Source organism: Acromyrmex echinatior, chromosome 19 (assembly GCF_024713525.1).
Source record: "Acromyrmex echinatior isolate Ae372 chromosome 19, ASM2471352v2, whole genome shotgun sequence".
Classification (NCBI taxonomy): domain Eukaryota; kingdom Metazoa; phylum Arthropoda; class Insecta; order Hymenoptera; family Formicidae; genus Acromyrmex; species Acromyrmex echinatior.
Window position 1 is genome coordinate 2,365,504 of NC_141870.1, and position 23,180 is coordinate 2,388,683.

The 23,180-nt window shown below is 33.7% G+C and overlaps 1 protein-coding gene across 3 annotated transcripts in view; it reads right to left on the reverse strand.

Moving 5' to 3' along the window:
• Tps1 (Trehalose-6-phosphate synthase 1) overlaps positions 1-23,180 on the reverse strand; it is a 30,431-nt gene that overhangs the window by 4,451 nt on the left and 2,800 nt on the right. For 2 of the 3 annotated variants that reach the window (XM_087416282.1, XM_087416283.1), the window contains 7 exons: positions 14,611-14,716; positions 8,132-8,288; positions 1,929-2,093; positions 1,399-1,627; positions 999-1,315; positions 519-892; positions 149-340 (listed from right to left, as the gene is read on the reverse strand). In XM_087416282.1, coding sequence (XP_087272408.1) covers positions 149-340; positions 519-892; positions 999-1,315; positions 1,399-1,627; positions 1,929-2,093; positions 8,132-8,288; positions 14,611-14,687 — 1,511 coding nt within the window. In that variant the 5' untranslated portion in view covers positions 14,688-14,716. Of the gene's footprint in view, positions 1-148; positions 341-518; positions 893-998; positions 1,316-1,398; positions 1,628-1,928; positions 2,094-8,131; positions 8,289-14,610; positions 15,286-23,180 lie in introns of those variants that run through there. The other variant, XM_011059064.2, reaches the window with a different exon arrangement.

Sequence of the window (23,180 nt, forward strand, 5' to 3'; positions counted from 1 at the left end):
AATCGCTAATCAGTTCGAGATAATAATAATCTCGCGCGATACTCGTTGTTTATATATATATGTATATTACCTTATGGATATCTCCCGTTCATGCGCATGCGCTGGTCGGGCCCAGTCATGCACATTTTTTAACAGATCTGATACCTACTTGCTTAAATAATCGTCGAAATCATCCATAGTCACGGGCTGCATTGTAGTAGCGCCCACGGAGTCGTGCTCCTCCAGAGATCCCATGACCTGAAGGAAGGACTTCATCCAGTAGTTAACATCATATATCCTCTCACGCCGACGTAAGTGATTCATTCTTAATGTGCGTTCATCTTCGGGCATGGTGAGCGCCCTGTTAAAAATCAGTGTCTAAATCTCGTTTTACTTCGTTGTAGACCATCAAAGTGTATCTTAATTAAAACTAGAGTACAAAATATAAAAGAGTGAAACTTTGATTCACAAATAGTATATAATTTATTTTATTTAAACAATTCCCTTATGTTTTATTATTGAAACGGACAGTCATGTACCTGTGAATCACCTCCGCAGCCTCGTCGATCTCATAAGGATTGCAAATCAAAGCTTCATGCATCATTTCGCCGGCTCCAGCGAAAGGCGACACTATCAGCACACCCGGCGGTGTATTGATTTGACAGGCAACGAATTCCTTGGCGACTAAATTCATACCGTCCCGGAGTGGTGTGACGAGAGCGACGGCGGCATCCCTGTAGAACGCCGCTAGCTCGTCCTGACTCACGCAGCCGTAAATGTAACGTATGGGCGACCAATTGGGTGTTGTAAAACGACCGTTTATGCAGCCGATCAGTTGATCCATCTCGAGCTTCAAATCCTGATACTCGCGGACGTCCGTGCGTGAGGGTACTGCGATTTGAAGCATCGTCACCTAACATACGCCACGTGATTGAATATGACTGTTCAAACAGCTCCGATAGCATCGGCAACTACTTTTGCGAAGCAAGAGCTCGCGAGTAAGCGTATTAGATAATGACCTGTTCGCGATGCTCGGGATGTTTCTCCAACAGCATCTCGAAGGCTTTTAATCTGTGAACCAGGCCCTTCGTGTAATCAAGCCGATCGACGCCGAGGACGATCTTCTGATTCGACTGCATGACTTTTGTTGCGGTCTCTGCTAATGAAACGAACCTATCGAATGGAATACCGATAGGCAGCGGTCTTACTCGCACCGTTCTACCACCGTGTTCAACCAGTAGATTCTTACGGTCCACTCTGCAACCGAGACACCTCTGGCAGCAATCGACGAAGTTCAGGCAATAATCCTGAATGTGGAAACCCACCATGTCGCATCCTAAGCGTCGCCACAAAGAGAATCACGTTAGAAATTCGAGAGAAGTTATTCAAGACAATCAATATCTACGCGATATCACTCACCCAGCATACCCTGCAGGATTTCGTCGGCCCACGGGAACAGTCTGAAGATATCCCATGGAGGAAAGGGTATGTGAAGGAAGAAACCTAATTTAAGCCTGAGATTCTTCTCTTCGGCCGCCTGTCTGATCCAATTAGCGGCCAACATCAAGTGATAATCGTGGACCCATACCAATGGCGTACCGTTCTGCTGGTTCTCTTGTTCTTTATGAATTTGTTCCAACGCACCAACCTACATCAGAATCGTGTTTGGGAGAGCTAATAAATTATTTAATTATTACAATCATATTTCGAGAATACTGAGTACAGTATTTCTTTATAATAGCGCACTTAGCTCATTATAATTTCTTTTTGCAGTGAGAATAGTAAATATTATTACAGAGATATTACTACATTTATATCGTACTGAAAAGGAATTAAAAGTAAATTGCGACGTCTAACGACATTGAGGGAATTAATAAGATAATGAGTGGGAATAAAAAATGTTCTCAAATTGCAAAAACGCGATCAATATCACAAGTGTAGAATCATACTGTCTTCGCGGCGAACTGTTCGTTGACTGCGGAATACGCGCGCCAGTGTTCCGCGATGAAGGTCGCTCGATCAGGCATAGAATGGAAGAGAGGCCAGAAGGTTCCATTGCAGCATCCGTTGTAGTACGAGTCAAAGATGCCGGCATCAACGTGAACCGCTACTACCTGAAAATAAAGAGAGAAAGAGAGAAAGAGATTAAGACGGGGGAATATCTCGTCATATTTCTCCGCAATCATTCGTACGCACGATACGCATTTCTGTCGCTATTTCAAGAGGATTAATTTGAGTTACAAGCATGAGAGTACAATGCAATCGTCATATCAGATAGTGTCAGAATACGGAAAGTAACTTGGCAAACCTGTCAGTGAGTACAATTGTTTTTAGGTGCTCCACTTGTAAAATAAATAAGTAATGTCGTACAGCCGTGCATGCCATGCATATATTACATATATTGCATATACATGCATGCATGGTTATTAATAATAATAATTATTATTATTAATGATATTATATATTAATTATTAATTATAATAATAATCATTGTTAAATATATGATTATATGGTTCATTTAGAATAATAATGTCTAGCAATATATAAAATCATGATTATTGCGTGCGTTTCGATTCCTTTTATTTATATTAATTCACAAAATAAACGACTTAACTTTTTTAAATGACTTAACTTTGTGTATAATTTTTTTTCTGGATTTTGAATTTATCCTACAAAGAAATGGCAATTAAGAATTAAAGAAAATAATGGTCAATAATGGTTTAAGTAAAAAAGTTAATAATACATATTTATCATTATGTCATTAATAATAAATTATTGTAATACATTAACGAATACATTAATATGATATGAATACTTCGAACTGTAATTTGTTAACTTTTTTATTCTCCTTAACCAGCTCGTATTATTTTTTTTAATTGGATCTTAGATATATTGAACTTGATTAATGAAATAATTAATTAAAAATTATTCTCTGCATAATTTATTTCAAGTTGAATTGTTATTGATCACATTGTTTTGATAAAGATTTTAGACAAAAGAACTTCAATAAAAGCTATATCTCAAAAAAAAAAAAATAGAAAAAATATATTTTTAAAAGCCTCTAGCTGTGTAATATGTTTAAAATATACATACATCAGGGGAACACAAGAGTCATTATAAATTCAACGGAAGCGATATCTCAACGCGAGAAATTGACTTAATAATGAGAAATAAGACAAGATAAATCAGATGTTAGATCAAAAGTACGTAAAGTCTAGTTTTGTTTAATCCCAAAACACATAGGTACATATAATAAAGAAATGAACCAACCGATTATTCTCTTCACATTCGACTGTGATTGGCCAATATATCTCACGGCTTAAAACTTACTAAACCTATTGTATGTTTCAGGACTTACCGTTCTCTCTCGAATGTCACTCGTTATCCCGCGAAATTCTGTTATTTTGCCAGCGACATTGCCTTCTTTATTTCCGATTGCTCGCGTGAAAACAGGCCATGCCAAGAAAGATCACTCCTGACGCAAATGAGCAATCGCTGACGGGCGATAACGCGCGTTTAATACTTCTACGATAGACATAATCAACCGCGGCCTGGTCGTCGGTTTGTTATTTTCTCCGGACAGATATCGCCGCTTTACGGGCACATTAATTAAGAGAGGTCAGGGAAAGCGACGCGGCTCTCTTTATCCATACATGCGTCCGGATTGGGAGATCGTCGCGCATTGTTTTATCGCTCGAAAAAGAAAAATCTCATGTTCGTACATCGTCGAAGTTGCTTAACCGCGTCACGATAAAACATATATCAATTCACCGACAGTGAATTTTTTAATCGTCGAGCGAGATCGGGAAACAAGCGATGACCTCGATCGATTTTAATTTGAGGGATCGCGGGGTCAGAATTATGTTAAAAACGCTGCCGCTTCAAATTACGAACGTCACGTTAAAGCGTTATAAATGCAATTAAAAAAATCATAACAATGTATTTACGGCAATCAGTTTTTTCAAGAAGTTTCTCAGGCAAGAAGTCTAATCAAATTTGGTGCAAACGATTCGAGATATACGCAATCAAAAAATTTCAAATTGATTGAGTTGTTATCCAATAGTTGCGAAGAAAAGATTTTAAAAACATCGAATCATGTTATTTGCGAGAAAAGATGCTTGGAAATTGAAAACAACAAACAAAAGATTTCGTATACTAGTTCTGACTGGTATACTGATTGATATACTGACGTATATCATCCGCGGCGCAATTTTTTTGGACGATGATCTCAGATCTTCCTCATTATTAACATAGTCATCTTTGTTATTTAGAAGTATCGGAGATATTTCAAAATCGCAAAGGTGGATTATTATGAAAATGTGTATCTTGTATTTCTGTTTCATCCAACGGTTCATTTAAGGAAATAATGAAAATATTTTAAGAAATTTTTTACAAATACTCGTAATTGCTCGTTATCGCATGTCTCGCAAGCGTATTCCACGTGACATGACATGATAGTCGGCTTTCCCCCCTTGCAGCGTTGTTTTTCCTTCTCGTCTTCTTTGTTTCCTATATGCTCGTTGTGTTATGCAAACATATTATTGAACGTTCCTGCCAGTGATAGACAGCAAAATAGGGCGAGACTGAGCAACGGACGTATATATAGCCACTGACGAAACGCTAATGATAGTAATGATGAAATCAATGCAAGGCGGAAAATTAAGTTGCAGAATAAAATAGAAGGAAGAACTTTTACAGCCTGACAGTAAAAAAACAATTTGTTAACGTCGATAATCCAGGCGGTATCGCTGATCGATGTGAAAATCAATAAGTCATTGCCTTTATTGCCTTCACATAATTAAGGAGACTTTTCCGGAGAAGAGAGAGAGAGAGAGAATTCAGAACGTAAGACATCTTAAGCGATATCTTAAACGATATCGCGATATATAAATAATTATTATTTTGATTACAAATAATAATTTCTCTCTATTCGTAATTTTTCGAGATACTTACTCAAATGGAATCGTAATCGTGATTTGCATAACGAAAATATCGAAGTACGAATTGATGATTCTTTCTGTTTTAGCCAATTACGATGGACTCGTGATTGGTTGAAGTAGACCTGGGCAACCGTTAATTGTAATCATTTCGTAGTCGAGCATAAAAAATTAATACTTTCTGGGATTAATATTGTTTTTTCTCTCCCCCTCCCCCCTCCTCTCCCCCCTCCTCTTTTATCGAGTAATCTAATGTCGGCTGAGTAAAAGCTACGCCATTGTGTGAATTTCACGTAACGATAATAATCGTTCGTCGCCACGCAGCCTGCCGGGCTTAATCACCGTCCTGTTTTATTTAACGATGTCGAAGGCTATCAAGGCTATCGCTTGGATATCATTATTGGCAATCTTGAAGACTCTTGCGGCGATTCACGTGATCCATCGCAATGTTCGCGCGTGGGTGTATACATGGTATCCGCTAATCCGTTAATCGCCGACATAGCATACCGACAGCTAGCTAAAAGTCATCATTTCACAAACGATAGGCTTGCAACGCTGTTATACAGTTGATAGCCCGATTGACCTCGTGACACGAATATCCGTGACAGTGCCAGCCATTTTGGACTTATTTACACATGAAATTGTATTAGGCGACCGATAACATTAGGTGTGTGCAAAAGTTTTTGTACTTTTTTAGTACTTTTACTTCTATTTTTTCAGCCAAATCATTTAACTGACGACAATAGCGTTTGGCATTAACGGTTTCAGGCTTATTAGATGCACACGAAGCATCTTCATACCTTCAAAATTACTACAATTTGTAACACGATCATTTGTATGTATTGTGAGACACAGTAGACTTCGTTAAGAACAGAGAAAATTATACGCAATGTCAAATATAAAGCTTCATCGCTCATCGTGTTCACTGTTATTTTGTAAAATTATATGTGCATCATTATAAATTATAAAATACGGCGTTTTAGGTAATTCGATATCAGTCTTACAAATATATGATAAGGAGATAAATTATTTGAATTTACAAAAATTATATCAGAACGTTGAAGAAAAAGAAAAATTCGCTAAAATTTTTGCGTATATCTAATAATATTAATAAAAGTAATTAATAATAAAAAAAGAAAAGAAAGAAGAAAAATGATAATGATGCTAATAATAATAATAATAATAATAATAATAACGGATAACGCACTTGATGTTATACATTTATATTAACTGTTATGTGATACATGAAAATGTTCATCCATTCAGGAAATGAATTATTAAATTGGAAATCGAAAATCAGTTAGTCTGCAGATAAATACGATATGTACTCGACATGCATAATACGTGACCGATACCATTGTGCCGGATATACGTAGGAATTGTGTCCAAACGTAGGAATTTCAACATTTGTTTCCTACGTCATTTTTCCAACAAAGGAAAACAGGCCACCGAACATTTCTCTGTTCATATCAGAAATGTTTCAACAAAAACTGTTAAAGCGCGTCGTTTTTATCATGTTGTTTCAATCTAGCTAACGACAAAGCGGTTTACGACGATTAGTAATATGAAGTGCGCGCATTAATCATTATAAAAGCTTTATGCTTTACGTGTAGTAAGTACGTGAAAGAGAATAAAATAATCACTTCTCAGAAGGCATAGTCGCGTTGCTTTCGTCGAAAAATACTCGACATTGTCGTGAAAAGTCTATTTTCTAAATGAGTATATAAGCTGCTATAAACTATCGCCGAATTTTCTAGTGTCGAGAGAAAGGCAAAAGGCATCTCCGAATCGATCTACTTTACCACTTTTTTCTACATTGTAAAAAGCAATTTTCGTACATATTTCGATATAATGCAATTCGCAAACTCTTTGCAAATTCATTGCTTCATAAATTCGCAATCAAGTAATTCTATGTGGCATTAACTGTTAAATCTACAGTATCAACCTAATTTATATAAGTCGTCATTGCTCTTACTCTTACAATATATAATTATTTTATATTAAAACAATGGTTTTTGATACTAGATTTAACAGTATATCGATCGAATAGCGTTGGTCGTAGTTGTTACAAATGAAAGGTAGGAAATTGCTGTCGTTATATTATTGTCGACGCTGCTTGCAGCGAAAGATCATTTCGAAACATTCAATGGCGTATGGAATATTACAGGTTGATCGAAGTGGGGAACAGTGACTATTCTTTCCGCCACGCGGAGGTGGTACACATTGTCAATGTCAAGCATACTTCGCGTAATTGAAATAGCGATAATGATAACGCACCACTTGATCCACCTGAGTTCTCAATTCTGAAAATCTTTCTTGACCTCGTTTTAGTTTAAATACTCAGAAGACCTTCTCGTGAATACCTCTATATTTAATATTTAAATACCTTAAAAGATTGAAGACCTTAAAAACCGCTACGATTTGGTGATCGAGAATGAAGATTTCAAGAGCAAGTTTCAACTTTTAAATTATTAATAACTTTTATATAAGTTCGAATATTAACTCTCCGAAATTGATGGGTCTATTGGACTCACTCAATTTTAAATCTTTGTAAAAAATGTTAAATAATTCAATTTTCTTTAAGTTATTAGTATTTGCAAATTTTTTATTTTTAATAAAAATTTGCAGATACAACTTGAAGAAAAAAAAATAAAATGTTTAAATAATTGGTTCTTTTTAATGAGTTATATTATTTTCCTTGAAATTAATTAATATGTTTTAATTAGCATAAATTAACATAAACTAAAAATTTTTGGAAATACATATCCATCTCAAAAAATGTCAATTTAGGAGACAAAAAACATCGCAAAACTTTAAGGGAATGCGAGAAAAAAATTGCTTAATTTAAATATGTGAGTCGCTATTGTCTGCACATTGTGACGCAACAATCAATGAGCTTATTTATAACATAAAACGTTCATGGCAGTAAAATACTAATTGTAAGTGTGTGATAGTATAACAAATCTATGATTGTCCTAGCGATTTAACCGATTGTTGTCTCGAAAAATTTGCACACAAAAGAGTCAAAGTGATTTCTAACAATACGCGGATTAAATAACTGTTTTTTCTTTTTTTCTGTGTATGAACAATTGTAAAAAAAACATTATGACTACAAGATCATGGTTACGTAAAGCGCCGCAAATTGCGGTCGTAACAAAATATCAACGTGTTGATATTTTGTTAACGACGATTAATTGTCGTTAACAGTGACTCACCTTACGCGATAATAGACCAGCCGTCGGCGTGCGATCGTTGGGATCTGATTCGGGAATTGGTTCATTCGGGTTTTCCATGTGCATACCCGGCCATCCGACCCACACTCCATTTCCGTTTATAACAACAGGCGCTACCGCGGTTACCAGACCACCGGCACTGTAAAAGAAAGAGAAATTCAAGAAAAGATAAGCAAAAATAAGCCGCTCGTAAAAAGTAAGAGTTTCAGATTTAAAAGAATAAATTTTCTCTTAAAATAATTTTTATAAGATTTTATGGTAGAATTAGAATTAGAAAGAAAAGTTACGTAAGATAGTCTCTCATTTCATTTAAATAAATTGTTATTATAATTTTAAAAAATTAAATATTTTATTATAAAATTATTTATTTATATAAAAAATAGCTCTTTCTTTATCTCTTATAAAAAAGATCCAGCTGTATTAACGTGATATTTTGAAAAATATTACAAAAGTTTCGATACCATTAGATCGTTAACAGTAACCTATGAGTTTTAAAACGACGCAAAGGTCTAATTATATCTGATACTTTAATTTGACCGTTGACATTAATAAAATGGAAAACAATTTGACAATCGCATTAAGCATATGCTTGAATTTTAACTGCTTTCCATTTCAATTGTTTACAATGCATTACATTAAATACACAGAATAAAAAGAATATAAAATTAGAAAATTTAATATTACTATCATCATAGAATTAAAAAATAGGAAAAATAGAATGTAAACGTCTAATTGTAGGAAACAAAGTTTAAGGCCAATATTCATAGTTGGTTCTTATATATTTAAGACGATCTTACTCTAAGATGTTATAAATAAATCAAAGAACAGTATTAGCATCTTAAAATATTACTTAAGACGGTTTTAAAATAAGAACCGATTATGAATATCGGCCTGCAATCAGAATGTGTCTCGACTCTTTAATGAGAAGTCGATAGTGTTGTTATCTTAAAACAATTTTATTTCGAATGTAAATACTTCAAGACAGCGGAAAAGAATATTGTGAGACTCGGTGTTAAAGGATATATGCTTATAGTCTCATCATTTTATGGCTTAATTTCGCTTGTATTTTAATCGCAAATGAAAGAAACACATTTCTCGCGTGTAAAAGTATATTAGAGAGAGCGTACATGATTGTAATATACCGTATTAATTGAACGTCGCGGTTTTATTTAAGACGCGATTGCCGTAATTAATTATACATTTAGCGGACACGTTTAAGCTCGACATTGAGTATAATGACCAACTTGTTTACGCATCGTTGATTATGCTCGCCTTGCTCGTAAGCAACTATTAGGTGTTGGAATTAATTCGTAGCGTTTTTTAATGAAAGAATATTATTTATTTCACATGAGCATTAAAAAATACATTAATGAAAGTACTTCCCATCACTTGTAAAACGCTACGAATTAATTCCAACACCTAATAAAAGAGTTCTTAATATACGAAGCGTTCTTAATATATTGAAGCTGTCGAAAGTACGCAATGCGTGAACTTCGATCATTGCGTGGGTATCATGCTGTTCTTGTATGCGATACAATTCACTCATAATTAGTACGCGTGTCTATACTTTCAAGCAAACTTTGTCAACATCGCGCAGGATTTAGTTTTCCTCTCTGATGAAAAGATTGAATTGATCAAAGAATACGTGAATGAAAAAGGAAACAGTATAGATTCTCATATGAACTATGCTGTGCCTTGTGATTACCTCCTGATTGATCTTTAAGTACACGGAAAAAAACAATTTTTATATTATTTTCCTGAAATATCTATAAAAAATTTAGAATAAAGAATATATATATATATATATATATATATATATATATTGTATATATAAAATAGGACTCCTAATAATTGTAAAAATATAATACAGATTTAAGGGGACTACTTTGAAGTCTTCTTGATTAACGAGTGATTGCGTTCTCAATCCCATATAATATTACAGTTAAGTATATTACAATATTAAGTTAATGAAAAAGATTTATACAAAACATGTTGTGAAGAAACTTAAAAATCGTTAATATATATCGAATGTTCTTAATTGTTTCACGTCTAAGAATGTAATCTATAAAAAATTTAGTTAAATATAAATCTGAAAATAAATAGTTTCAAAAAATGTTCTTTTTCTAATTATTAGGTGCTTTTTATAGATTTTTAGATGCTGAAAAAACAAGGTTGCAAACCAAATTTTACCAGCACGTTAAATTTCTGAAAGATTGAGGTTTAATGTACAAAAAATGTTTTTTTTGCGATATTTTATATTTTTTTTAAAAAAGCTCACAAAAATCTGTATTAAATTCTTTATATCGTGGTCGAAAAGTAAGAAATTGAGGGATACCTATTGTTAATATTTTTTTACAAAAAAATGTCAGGTATTGCAAAAAGCCATTTTGAATCTTAAATATTACGAAAACCTCATATTAAATTTGATTTGCGGCATGATTTTCAGCATCCAAAAATAAGAAACCTTATCTAATTCAAAAGAATTTTTTAATTTTGTTTTATTATCAATATATGTAATTACGTAAGAATTTCAAGTATGATAAGCAATATTGCAAAAAATTTTAACACTTTAGCAACATTGTATTGATTTCGTGCAACAATATCGGACGATGTAGCAAAAAAAAAGGATAAGTTTACAGAAACTAAATCGAACGATTCGACATACGTGTGCAACAAACAGATTCGACTTAATCAAGCGCATTGATACGTCCCATGTCGAAAATTGACCGATTCGTATTATCACTTCAGAATGATAATCAAAAACCTGCATTCGCGTCAGTGTTTTTCCATGATCCGGTGTGAGTCTTTCGTACGAGAATACATAGCTCGATCGTGAGCTGCGATATTCATCTCGCGTGGGCAATCTAAGAACATGAAACATGCGGATGCGACCGGCAAACACGCGATAGACTCGTGCGACAATTATGATGCAGGTAACATATAGCGTCCGTATATCGGCCGCTTTGAGAAATTAATTGTGGTAATTGTGCTCATCGGGCGTCTCGTGTATACGATGCTACAGGCGATACACGTAGCTTAATTTACCTTTTCGTTAACCTAATTCATCTTTCCGTTTTTAGCCAAGAACACTATTTTATAAAAATTACTCGAGCATAATTGTGCTCATCTTGAAAAATATTATATTAAAAATAACATTGATGGTCATTCGCGAGGTAGTTGAAGTAGCATACAAAAAGTTAATTTTTTTTTAAATAAAAAAAAATTGATTTATAAGAAATTACTGTAATGTAATAGAAATGGGTTGCCAATTAATTTGATAAATATTATTTTTCTGAAATGAAATTATATTTACGATATTCAAAACTATTAAATTCATAATGTTAAATTATATTCAATCAGAGTTTTTTTTAATCATTTTTATAAGTCGCCACTACTTGCTCCTTGATTTAATAATTTAATTCAAGAAAATGTATTAAATTTGACTAAAAATTTATTATTTACTAAATGCATATGTAATATAGATGATGTTTACTTTGAAACTAATCAAGGAAGTAGATTGATTTACGTATATAGAAGTTAAAAACAATACAGTGTTATTAACTTAAAGGATTAAGTTACCATTGTTTCTTTGACATCTAACAGTGAAGTAGAATATAGCGATATTGATGCTCGAGAATCAAAATTCAGATCATTCTCAGTACTCTACACCGAAAGCGCAATTTTACTAATGAATCTAAATTTAGATCCAAAAAATAATTTTGCTGGATCATCAAAACAATTAGATAGGACGACTAAATTGCTTGCTAGAATATCAAAACACATTTTGCAGCATTACTCATCATACTTAAGATACTTGCAAAATTATTTTGATGGTTCAGCAAAATTTATTTTCAGATCTACATCTAACTAAATTTTTAACTTCTTCAGCAAAATTGCTCTTTCAGCTCTTACATTAATCTATCAATATTAACCACACACGATCAGTAATATTGTTGGTTCTCTCTCTCTCTCTCTCTCATTACTGATAGATTAGTGACCATGTAGGGTCACCTTAAAAATTCGCATTAATCTATCCCGATTTGGAATACACAAATCTCGCGTGACATTTTGTAAGAGTTACCATTTATATACTCGCGATTAGATTACGCCTATCAAAAAAAATTATTTTGAATGTGATTAAGAAAAACGCCTCGTGCAAAGTCAATCTCTTTTATCAATTCAATTAATCTTCTTCTCTTATTTGGACGTCTTCTTCACTGATGATGATACGGCCAGAATTCAATTAATCGTTTGGTACTATCAATCGTTCTTCGATCAATCGGTCAGATTTTACAATACGCATCGAATTTTCTCAATCGATGGCGCATGTCACGAATATAGCAATGTAAACAATGTCGCGTACAAGAAAAAAAATTATATTAATCAAATCGTATTTGCCAAGTAGGAAGTCGCAGTGGGAAGACTATCACTCTCCAAATACGAAAATTTTAAGTTAAACTTTGTTATTCGCATTTTGTCGCTCTTATTATATCACCGATGTGCTGTATCTATTGACTATCTATATATATTCGTCGTTTATTTTCTGATACGACGCGCCTTTTATTGAAATAATCGCTCTTTTTGTTTATGACATATGCACGTTTGCCATGTATCTTTCCTTCTACCTCATTCGAGGTGAAACGTGCACTCAGAAACGTACCTCTTATAATTTTCCACGCGTTACTAAGAGAATGATCTTATTTTAGATAATTATAAACACAGTATTTTCATAATTATAAATTTTTTCACAATAATTTTCGCTCTGCATGAAAAAAAAATTAAATTTCAAGATCAAACTGATTCAAAATATTTAAAAAATTTGTTACGGTCCGTTTTCTCTAATATAGATTAATTTAATTTTTAGAATTAGAAAAAGAAAACAAGTAAATTAAATCAAGATTAAAGTTATATTAGTGGAAATGGGCATCAAACTCTTTTAATAAACTCCATCTTGTTAATCGCGTTACATATTTTTACTTTGAAAGAGTTAATGCAATCGAGACGAGAGAACAAGTCGGTATATAGTCGTAAGATACAAATCATTGTTATGCTATAGAAATATCCTGTAGTTTGACTGTATCTTATGTAAAGATAATGACAGTAGCGAATGATGTAACTCCAAAGACGACACATAATCGCAAGTAATTTGTCGTATTCGTTATCTCAAGCCACGATTTTTCAGTTAAATATATAAAAAAACGAGATGTAAGTGTCAGGCATAAATGTCGACAACTTTAAATGTTGCAAATGACACTACAATCTTAAAAAAGAATCGCTCGAGTAATAGCTACAATAATAGTACAGTCCATTTGGTTATCATAAAAGAAAATGCGATCTATATATACGCAAATGCGTGAGATATACGCATTGTCTCAGTGTATAAAAATAGACATACAAAAATAGAACTTCGTAGTTAAAAATAGCGAGTGCTACATGACGATTTGCATGTACGATATCGCCAAGTTTCAGTCATTTATGTATTACTGTATTAGTACACATAATATAATTTTCCGGTCCTTTACACACAACGAGTCGTTCTGGATTAATTTTCATCACTTTAGTAAATATACAAAAATTATTAAATAATTCTTACGTATACTTTAACATCTTTATATAGAAAGTGTTCGTAAGATTGTGTATTTACAAAATTTTATATAAATATTATAGCTAATTAGTTATTATAGTTAATAAACCATTCCTAGTTTTAGTAGAAAAGAAATGTGTATAGAACGTCAGAACGTCACGAATGACCCAATCGTGTGTACTAAGATTAAAGTGTAAGAAATGAGATTTTTTTTAAAGAACTGATTTATGCGACCGCATAAGTCATACAATCATGCCGTTCAAGGCGCAAACATTCGCGACAAATGTTGAATACGGAGTGACAGCCAAGTCCTCTCTCTTCTCGCGACTGTCATTCGATTTGCACGTGGTCTCGCGCAAAGACATAAACTCATAGAGCATGGATTGCGTCATTCGTATGTAAAGAGTACAGCAAATGTGATTAACAAAAATGAGAGAGGAAGACGGTCAATTTCCCTCTCATTACACCGCTGAATGGAAAGAGATAGAGACTTAGCTGTCTCCGTATCCTATTCCTCTTATCTTTGTCGCTCAATTTTACGTATTCTGTATCTTTGATCTCACGCATATCTCCGTTTTTGTTCTTTCGCTAGAAAGATAATACAGTCAATAATGCTACAAATGCTTTGAAGCATTCTTTGACTGACCAATTAGTAAAATTCTTTCCTTTGAATCGGTCAATTTAATGCTTCAAAACACAGACTTTGATTACACCAAGACTCTCTAAAACTTTTAGAATGAATTTCACTCCGAAGAGTGAAATCCCAGCCTTAAAGATTGAAAATTGAGCCAGTTTTGAGAAAGAATGGCTCGATTTTTTTTTAAGTGAGGTTCTACTTCAAAGAGTTCAGAGAGGGGGAGAAGAAGGCGACACTCACCTGGCTTTGCGCTCCAGCTGACCGGTTATCTCGTTCCTCTTAAGCACAAATGGCAACCTGTTGCTCACGACGATCATGCTCCCGTTGGAGGTGAAGCTGCCCGGTTCTATGGACCACATGGTGGTATCAGTATAGTATCGCGACGGGCTCACACGGGAACGTGAAGGTGGGAAGCGCGTGGCGGAACGTTTGGTAGCCGTGGTCTCTCAACACGGTCGTCCTTGCCAACGCGAAACGTCAAGAGTCACGTGCGTTCAGCGCGACTCGATAAAAAGATGCGGCTCTTTTATTGTTTCTCTCCCTCTCTCTCTCTCTCTTTTTCTTTCTTCTTTTTCTCTTCTATCAGAAATCGGCTCGGGTGCGCCTGAATCCCTCGCCTAATTATCTCATGAGCGAAAATCTTTTCGCGGTTGCAGTTTACTGTCGCTCTTGGCCAGGGTCCATGATTCACCGGCGTTTTATTCCTCGCCGGTTTACAGATCGCGGAAGGAGAGAGAGAGAGAGAGAGAAAGAGAGAGAGAGAGAGAGCGAAAAGTAAAGGGGGAAAAAATATTTATAAAAGACAAGAGAGAGAGAGTGTGGGGAGCGGGTTGGTCGGGTTGCGCGATGCGTCGTGTTACGCAGCCAGGATGACACTAAACTGAAGCCAACTAACGCCGTCGCGCTTTATTCCTCTTAAGTCGGCACGACCGTTTGGTCCAAAGTGCGCTCTCTGTAACCATATCAATGACGGAGGCCGCGACCTTTCAACCACCACCCGCGCGCGACCGGCCGCCCTCTCGACCGTCGCCACCGTCATTGCGCGATCAAACAACGCGACCGAGGTGCCGTGGCCACCACCACCGTCAGATGCCATGTAAACACACCGGGATAACACCCCGCATCCCGTTCCGAGAACACAAGATATCACCGGGGACCGATCCGCGATATTCTCTGCTACTTCGAGACCGGATCTTCGACGGCGATGATTTCGGCTGCGACTACGTGATGAATGTTCGAAACGCGCTCCTGAATGTATGATCGATCACTGACCGCTAATCGATTATGGTTGCGTTCACCACCTTGCGAATGAATCGCCTTCTCTCGTGCACGACGTCTGCGTTATGTCAAAATTTTTTGGTGGATGATTTGTTTTACAGCGAACAATTTAATTTGTAATAGAGACTATAATAGAATTTGATGAGCAATTTGACGAGCAATTTTGTTACAAAAAAAGAGTGAAAAAGGAGGCTGTATATATTGTTTTTTTTTAATGTGCTATCTCATTCTAATTTATACTATCTTACTCATTCTAATTTATTGAAGTTAGATAAAATCGATAGGCCAATTTAAAATTTGTCATCTCGTGGCTGAATTGTTATCGGATCTCTAATTTGTAATTAACGAAAAAAAAAAAACGATGAATCAACTGGAATTTTGATGAACGATCCAGAATTCTAATTAAATCTGTTAGATATTTGGTTAAATCTGCTAGAATTCTAGTAGATTTAACGAAAAATCTAATAGACCAGAATTCTGATCATTCATTTTCCGCCAGAATTTCAATTAATTCAAGCAAATATTTTTTTCCATGTAAAAGTACCATTTTCGAAATAAAATTGATGAAGCAAGTTTATCACGAACAAGTTTATCACGGAAAGAATGATTTTGCTGAAGTATCTGAAAATGATCCTGAAAATAATTTTGTTTGACCATCAAAATAATTATTCTCTAAAGAGAATTCTTACTCTTAAAGACTGGTAATTGAGTCTTTTTCAAGACTAGCTCAATTTTTACTCTTTAGAGTGAGAATTCAAAGAATTTAGAAAATATTTAGGCACTTAAACATAATGAGCAAGGTTGGAAAAAATTTTGACAACCATCTTGACAATCATTTTACATAATTATTTTGATGATCCAACAAAATTATTTTCAGATCTATATCTACCTAAACAATTTTTGAAATACTTTAGCAAAATTATGTTTTTCATACATAAGTATTTTTCCATTTGGCGTGCAAACAACTTTGTTTCTAAATTACTATCGATTATTCGATGTTCTTTACATAAGATAAGATAATATTTCACTCTTCCCATTGAATCTAGATAAGTGAAATAGCGTCTTATCGATAAATTGATCACGACGTGTGAGAGCCTCATCAGTTAAGGATTAACACTCCAATATGAGTGAAAACGATTCTTCGCGGGCTTTGAAGATCTTGGAATTATCAATAACTAAAGTACAAAAAAAATGATATTATGCATCTTTCTTTCTAAGTGAGTACTATATAAATGGACGTGGAAATTGGAATGATTATCGGTGGATTCAATTAGTGTTTTTTCGCGGTTGAGTTCGGAAAAAGATTTATGGTGAATTATTCGCGCCTCGAATTATTCGCTAAGCGCGTTTAGCCGAAAGCTGTGATATAAATACATCAGAAAAAAATGTTATCGTCACGTTGCGAATGCGTGTCACCATCGTTGCCATCGTCGTCGTCTTCATTGTCGTCATCGGCAGGCTCACGGGCAAAATGCGGAAAATTGGCACGCGTCGCGCACGCGGTGCGCGCGTTTTAATCTACGCGGAAGTATTTACATCTTTGCGGGTAGATTAATGACGCACGAGCGAAAAACAAGAGAGAGAGAGGGGAGAATAGCTACACGAAAAGAATGATCTTGCTAAAAATGATTCGACGTCATTCTCCGTTGGTCGTGACACTTCTGGCACAAAGAGAGATAACGTTTCTTCAAATTGTATGCTATAAGTACAATTTTGTTGTAGTATCTAAAACTTTAGGTAGATAAAAATGTGAACATAACTTTGTTGGACCATAAAAATAATTGTAAGAAACATATGAAACATTCAAGTGATGAATAATACAAAAAGTACATTCTAGTAACAAATTTTCTACATAATTATTTTGATAATTCAACAAAATTATTTTCAGCTCTATAATATATCTAATTAATTTTGTAGATAGCTACTTCAGCAAAACCTGCCCTTTCTATATAGTTACAAAAATACAATTCTACGTGGAAAAAATGATTTTACGGAAGTATCTAAAAAAGGTTAGCTAGATATAGAGTTGAAAATAATTTTGATAGATTATAAAAATAATTACTAAATTTTTACAAGAAATAATTACGTAGGAAAGCATAATGATTTAGACTTTTGATATTCTAGCAAAAGACGTCGAATCAATTTTCTACGTAATTATTTTGATGGTCCAATAAAATTATTTTCAGGTCTGTATCCAGCTAAATTCCAGTAGCATACCTAATTATTGGCAGATATTGCCCAGATATTAGCTCAATATTGATCTAATATATGCCGAAATTTAATTAATGTATTTTCAATAAATTTCTACTAAAATTTTTGGATACTTGAGCAAAACCATTCTTTTCATGTTCTATTTAAAGAAACATTATCTTTTTTCGTTGAATTTTTGTATCAATTTTTATGCTCAAAACGACCGATATGTATTCGCGAGTTTTAAATAATGATTCCAAATATGACTTGGATAAATGTATTAAGCATATATATGTATGTGTTAAATGTAACGCTCGTATCACATTACGCATTGGAGATTGAGGATTGAGAGAAAATTAAAGATTATTCAACCAATTAAAATAAAACGGATTAAAATTGAAATTACCTTGGTCGAATTCTAATCCTCTTTCTAATGCGTAGTGTGATACGAGCATAACGTCGATGTAAATGGACATATCAAATTCTAAAGTAATTTGCTAAAGTAATTTGGCGTTGTGCCCCTCTCTCTCTCTCACTCTATCATTATCATTCATCAGAGGTAAAACAAAGATAAAATAGCGTTAAAACCGAATACAGCCCTGGATAAACAATCATGTGTAAATAAATGAAGTACTTGGATTACGCGATATTTGCAATAGGAGATAAAAGAATGTATGCACATGCACGCGTGCACATTACCGTTTATTCCACATTGGAAGCTGCACGTATGCCGGGTTGTTCGTCAATAGGCGAATATGGAAATATTTCAATCGCGTGCAGTTTTTGTTTATACTGCTTGATTATATCAAATTCTGCAAATTTTAGAACTGTTCGTATGATTGAGTGTGTTATTTTTCTCGATAGAATGTAAGGCATTAATATTTATTGCGATAATCGAATTTTTCCAGTTTCACGAAATTTGTACAGTTAACTCATCTTACTTCCATAACTTTGTGTAAGATTCCAAGATAGAATTCTTTTTCTAATTTTATACGCGATGCGTTTTAATATTTTATGTGTCGCGTATTTCAATTCTTCAACGTTTTTTGTATTACATAATACAAAATTATGAACAGAATTTTAACATAGTGTTACTTTAATTCTATCCGGAATTTTAACGTAAATGATAGAAGATCTAAAGTGACACTTTAAAGCTCTAAACTCTTTAAAGAAACAAAAAATTGAATTGTTAAAATAAAAAACTTTGTAATATTTATATATTCAAGGCTATCAGTTTAACAACTTAATGTTTTTGCGATCGTTTTCATTATCAATGAAAATCGTAAAGATAAAATGTTGTAAAAATTGATTATATTTATAATATTGTAGATATCTCATTGAAAAGTTCAAATCATTGTTAATCTTTTTTTAAGATCTAAGATATAATCTAAACGATAATGGCACAGGTTAATTGTAGCTAATCAGCACTGGCTGTATTGCTGCGATTAAAATATTTTAATCGGATTAATACGTTGGTTCAACATTGATTTTCTTTCGGATTCCCCGACTTCGGCGGTTATCTAATCTGTTTTTTATACAACTTCATATTTTTTTTACTTTTATTCAACTTTTATGTCTCGTAAATAAGTTTATTACGCGATAGCGTTCCGGATGTACTTATTTGATCTATGAATAAATCTATTTCGCAGATAAACGTTGGACGTTGGAATGCACAATAGAATCAACGTGACCTCTCAACCACGATAAGCGTTCATGTTGAACATTTCGAAGCATTAAAATGTGAATCACGCGTAATTGTCGAAGTGTGCGATTTTTTATCCGATTATACAAGCTCGAAAGTATTTTTGAAAGTGAATAATCGAGACGAGAAAATGAGAAGTGATAATGTAAAATAATGCAGAATTTAAATTAAATCAAAGTTTCTCTACATTTCCTTAAAAATAAAGAAATAAAAGTACTTTTTTAATCACCATTGTCTTTCTTGTTGAACTATTCTCGTAAGCTATTCGTTGATTTATCATTCATTGCTGTTCGATTGTCGATTTTAATTTTCAATTGCATGTTTGCATTGAAGACGGACAACTTCGATCGACAGAAGAAGTATTATTGAAGACATAAGAAAAGAATATGTGCCAAGATGATGAAGCGAGAACTTGCTTTATTTATTAAGTACAAAGACAACCGAGTGTCATCGGCGTCTTTAAATTTTGAAAAGGAGCACATCAGGATTTTTAATTAATGTTTAAGTTTAACAACTAGTTTGACATTTCTTACGTTATTATCTTTACAATAAAAAATAATAGAGTTCAAACTCTATGCGAAATTAATGTTGAGCTTCGATGATAAAAAAAGATAGGAGAGAAAGATTCTCTGAAAGTCTCGTGTCCACGATACTAAAATCAATCCGAAATCTCGGATCGAATTGCATTGGTCAGGTTTGAACAACCGAGTTGTTCAAACGTGATTTGTTAGTTCTTTCTCTATTCAAGATCTTGGAGCGATTTCATCGTGAATACAAGACTTAAGATACATTGGAAATAAATTTTGAAAGATACGTAAAAATAAATCATCAGTTCTTTACCTTAATCCTAATCGATATTCGCTCCAAAATTTCCTTAATCTTCCATGAAGGGCATTGTGCTGTCATTAAAAAAAACAACTCTTGTTATTTATGACTGCCGTCTCATAAGCGGAAATTTATAGCTGGACGGAACAGTGAGACCAATCACAACCGCAGAAAAGAAAACAGAGTAATGACTGTAGAGTTATGATTGGTTATGCTATTATATTTCATTCCGCTGTAAATTTCCGCTCATGGAACGCCAATCTAAATGAAGGATCTATCGATACAAAGCGATATATATTGATGTATAGCCTTTCTGGCAAGTAGAAACTATATTTTAATATTCGATGCTGTCTTCTCCTAATCTTAAGGGCTTAAATGCACAAAGATGATCGTAATTGAGACCTGAAACGTAAGTCGTAGATATAGGTTGATCAAAACATTGTGCGTTGATCTACGACTCAGTTATGACTATCTTTGTGCTGAGGCCCTAAGGCCTCCTGAATGAGTTCTATAACATATTATAGCGAGCCATCGAGAAATGAGGGTGTCTTCAATTCCTACAACAAAGAATATTCTGATGCACTGTTTTTTTCAGGGATTCGCTCATTGCCTAATGTTTTACTATCATAAATAGAAAAGAATCAGGAAGATTAATACTGCTTGCCTTCCTTTGTCGGACCACAATTTTCTATAGTTTAGTTAAGGGAAGGCTTGCTCCAGTATATTATAAAGCTCATAAGTAGTCACCTCAGCCATATTGAATTTTCATGTCAAAAACAAGAAATATGTCATAAACGACAGGTTAATTTTTCTTATATACTATTTGTTTACCCCTTTCCCCTGACAATCAGCAAATAGTCGAAAAAGGCTTGTAAAGTAAAAATAGACTACGCACGTGCATTAAGTAAAAACTAATAAATGCACTTTACGATTATTTACTATCAGAAGAAATAAGAATAATTCCAACCCATTTTTACAAGTGTTTTGCAAATGTACAACAATTCCATTGTTCCGTTTTATTCAACTTGTCTTTATTTACAAATGGCGTGTAAGAAAAATCAACGTGTTGCTTCCCAGCAAACGAGAGCGGATTAGATTGGATAAATCCATATGAATCAAGTTTTCGAATCCGCGTTATCCACGAAAAAGATATTGAATTTTTATAGAGATGATTTTGAATACACTGAATCCGTTTCTATACGTTTAGATAAATATAATAGTGTAAACTCTAGTGTGGATTTATATAGATTCAGAAATGAAATGCTAGCCTGCGATCTCAGAAAGTGATTTATTGTTGGAAAGTATGCATCAAGATGATCACAGATACATGAATCGTTTTTTCTCGAATGAGCCCTACTATGTACACAAAATATAATATAACATTACGGATTCACAGGAACAGAGTGACTCCCGGATATAACTTGCACTGTCATGACCAGAGTTATGTCTAGAAATTATCTTGCCGTGAATCCGCAATGTTACACACTTTGTATATCACATAATCATATCAGAGTTTTTGGGAGGTAACGACTTATATATGTATACCTTCCAACAAATGACACAGTGCAACACAGTGATCATGTCATCTTTGTTTAATATAGGTAAACAATAAGGATGTAATGATCCATTATGTGTAGTTTCCAACAAGCGACACAAATGACATGGTGTGACACAATGGATCATTACATCCTTATTGTTTACCAATATTAAACAAAGATGACATGATCACTGTGTCGCACTGTGTTGCTTGTTGGAAGGCATACTATATTACCTCGGTGCATGTTATTCAATGACTTGCCGAGATCGATAACTAACATTTCGTGGGTCTCCCATGTTAAACAATTCTTCATTACCGCACGTTAAATTCAAACAAATTAGTTGCACGTTCATTACGTTGAATATTAGGTAAAATACTAAATGTAAATTACCAATGCATAGTTACGGATTCAATCGGATCGCATGTTTCATTTCTATGCATTGGGTGAGATACAGAAATTAAATAACTATCCATAATTACTGATTCAAGCGGATTACGAATATAGAAAAGAATTTAAAAAATTCAAAAAATTCGATATCACTTCAATAATTTCTCGTTTGCTGGACTATATGATTAAGGTAACTACTCAGGAGTCTTAAGTATAACTAATTTGCAAAAATTTCAAATTAATCCCGAATTTAATTTTAAAGTGTATGTTAAAATTTGCAATACTCGCCTAAGAAAATTAATTGATATTTATAACAGATCAGTATACTTTTTAAATGTATCTTTACTTAAAGTTAATTTAATTGAACAATTTTTTTTTATTTTGAAGCTCAAAATTCGACGAATAAAATTATGTAACTTAAAAGTATGTAAGATTTTAAAAATATTTATTATAAATAATTTGTCATAATGTAGTTGAAAAAAATGTCCGAGTCCACTAGATCCGCGAATATTGATTAGGATTAAATTAATTATAAACGCATACATAACGGAAATAACGTAAAGTCCAACTTTTTAAATAAATAATTTCGAAGAAAAAGAACACAGGATAATAACGTGCATAAATTTTGAAGAGCTAAAAATTTGTTAATGATCTTTTTTATTTTGAATTAATATGTATAAAATACTAATTAATATGTATAAACACAAATATTATAAAAAATACATAAAATCAAAATATGTTTCTTGTGTCGTTATGACAGGATTCTCGGGAATTCACGTGCTCTGTTTGTCACAAGACGCTATCTAGCACTTTATTATATAAAATCGAAACAGCGCATATTTTGAAAGAGCTCTTTGGGAATAACGAATGTGTAGGCGCATTCCATTTAT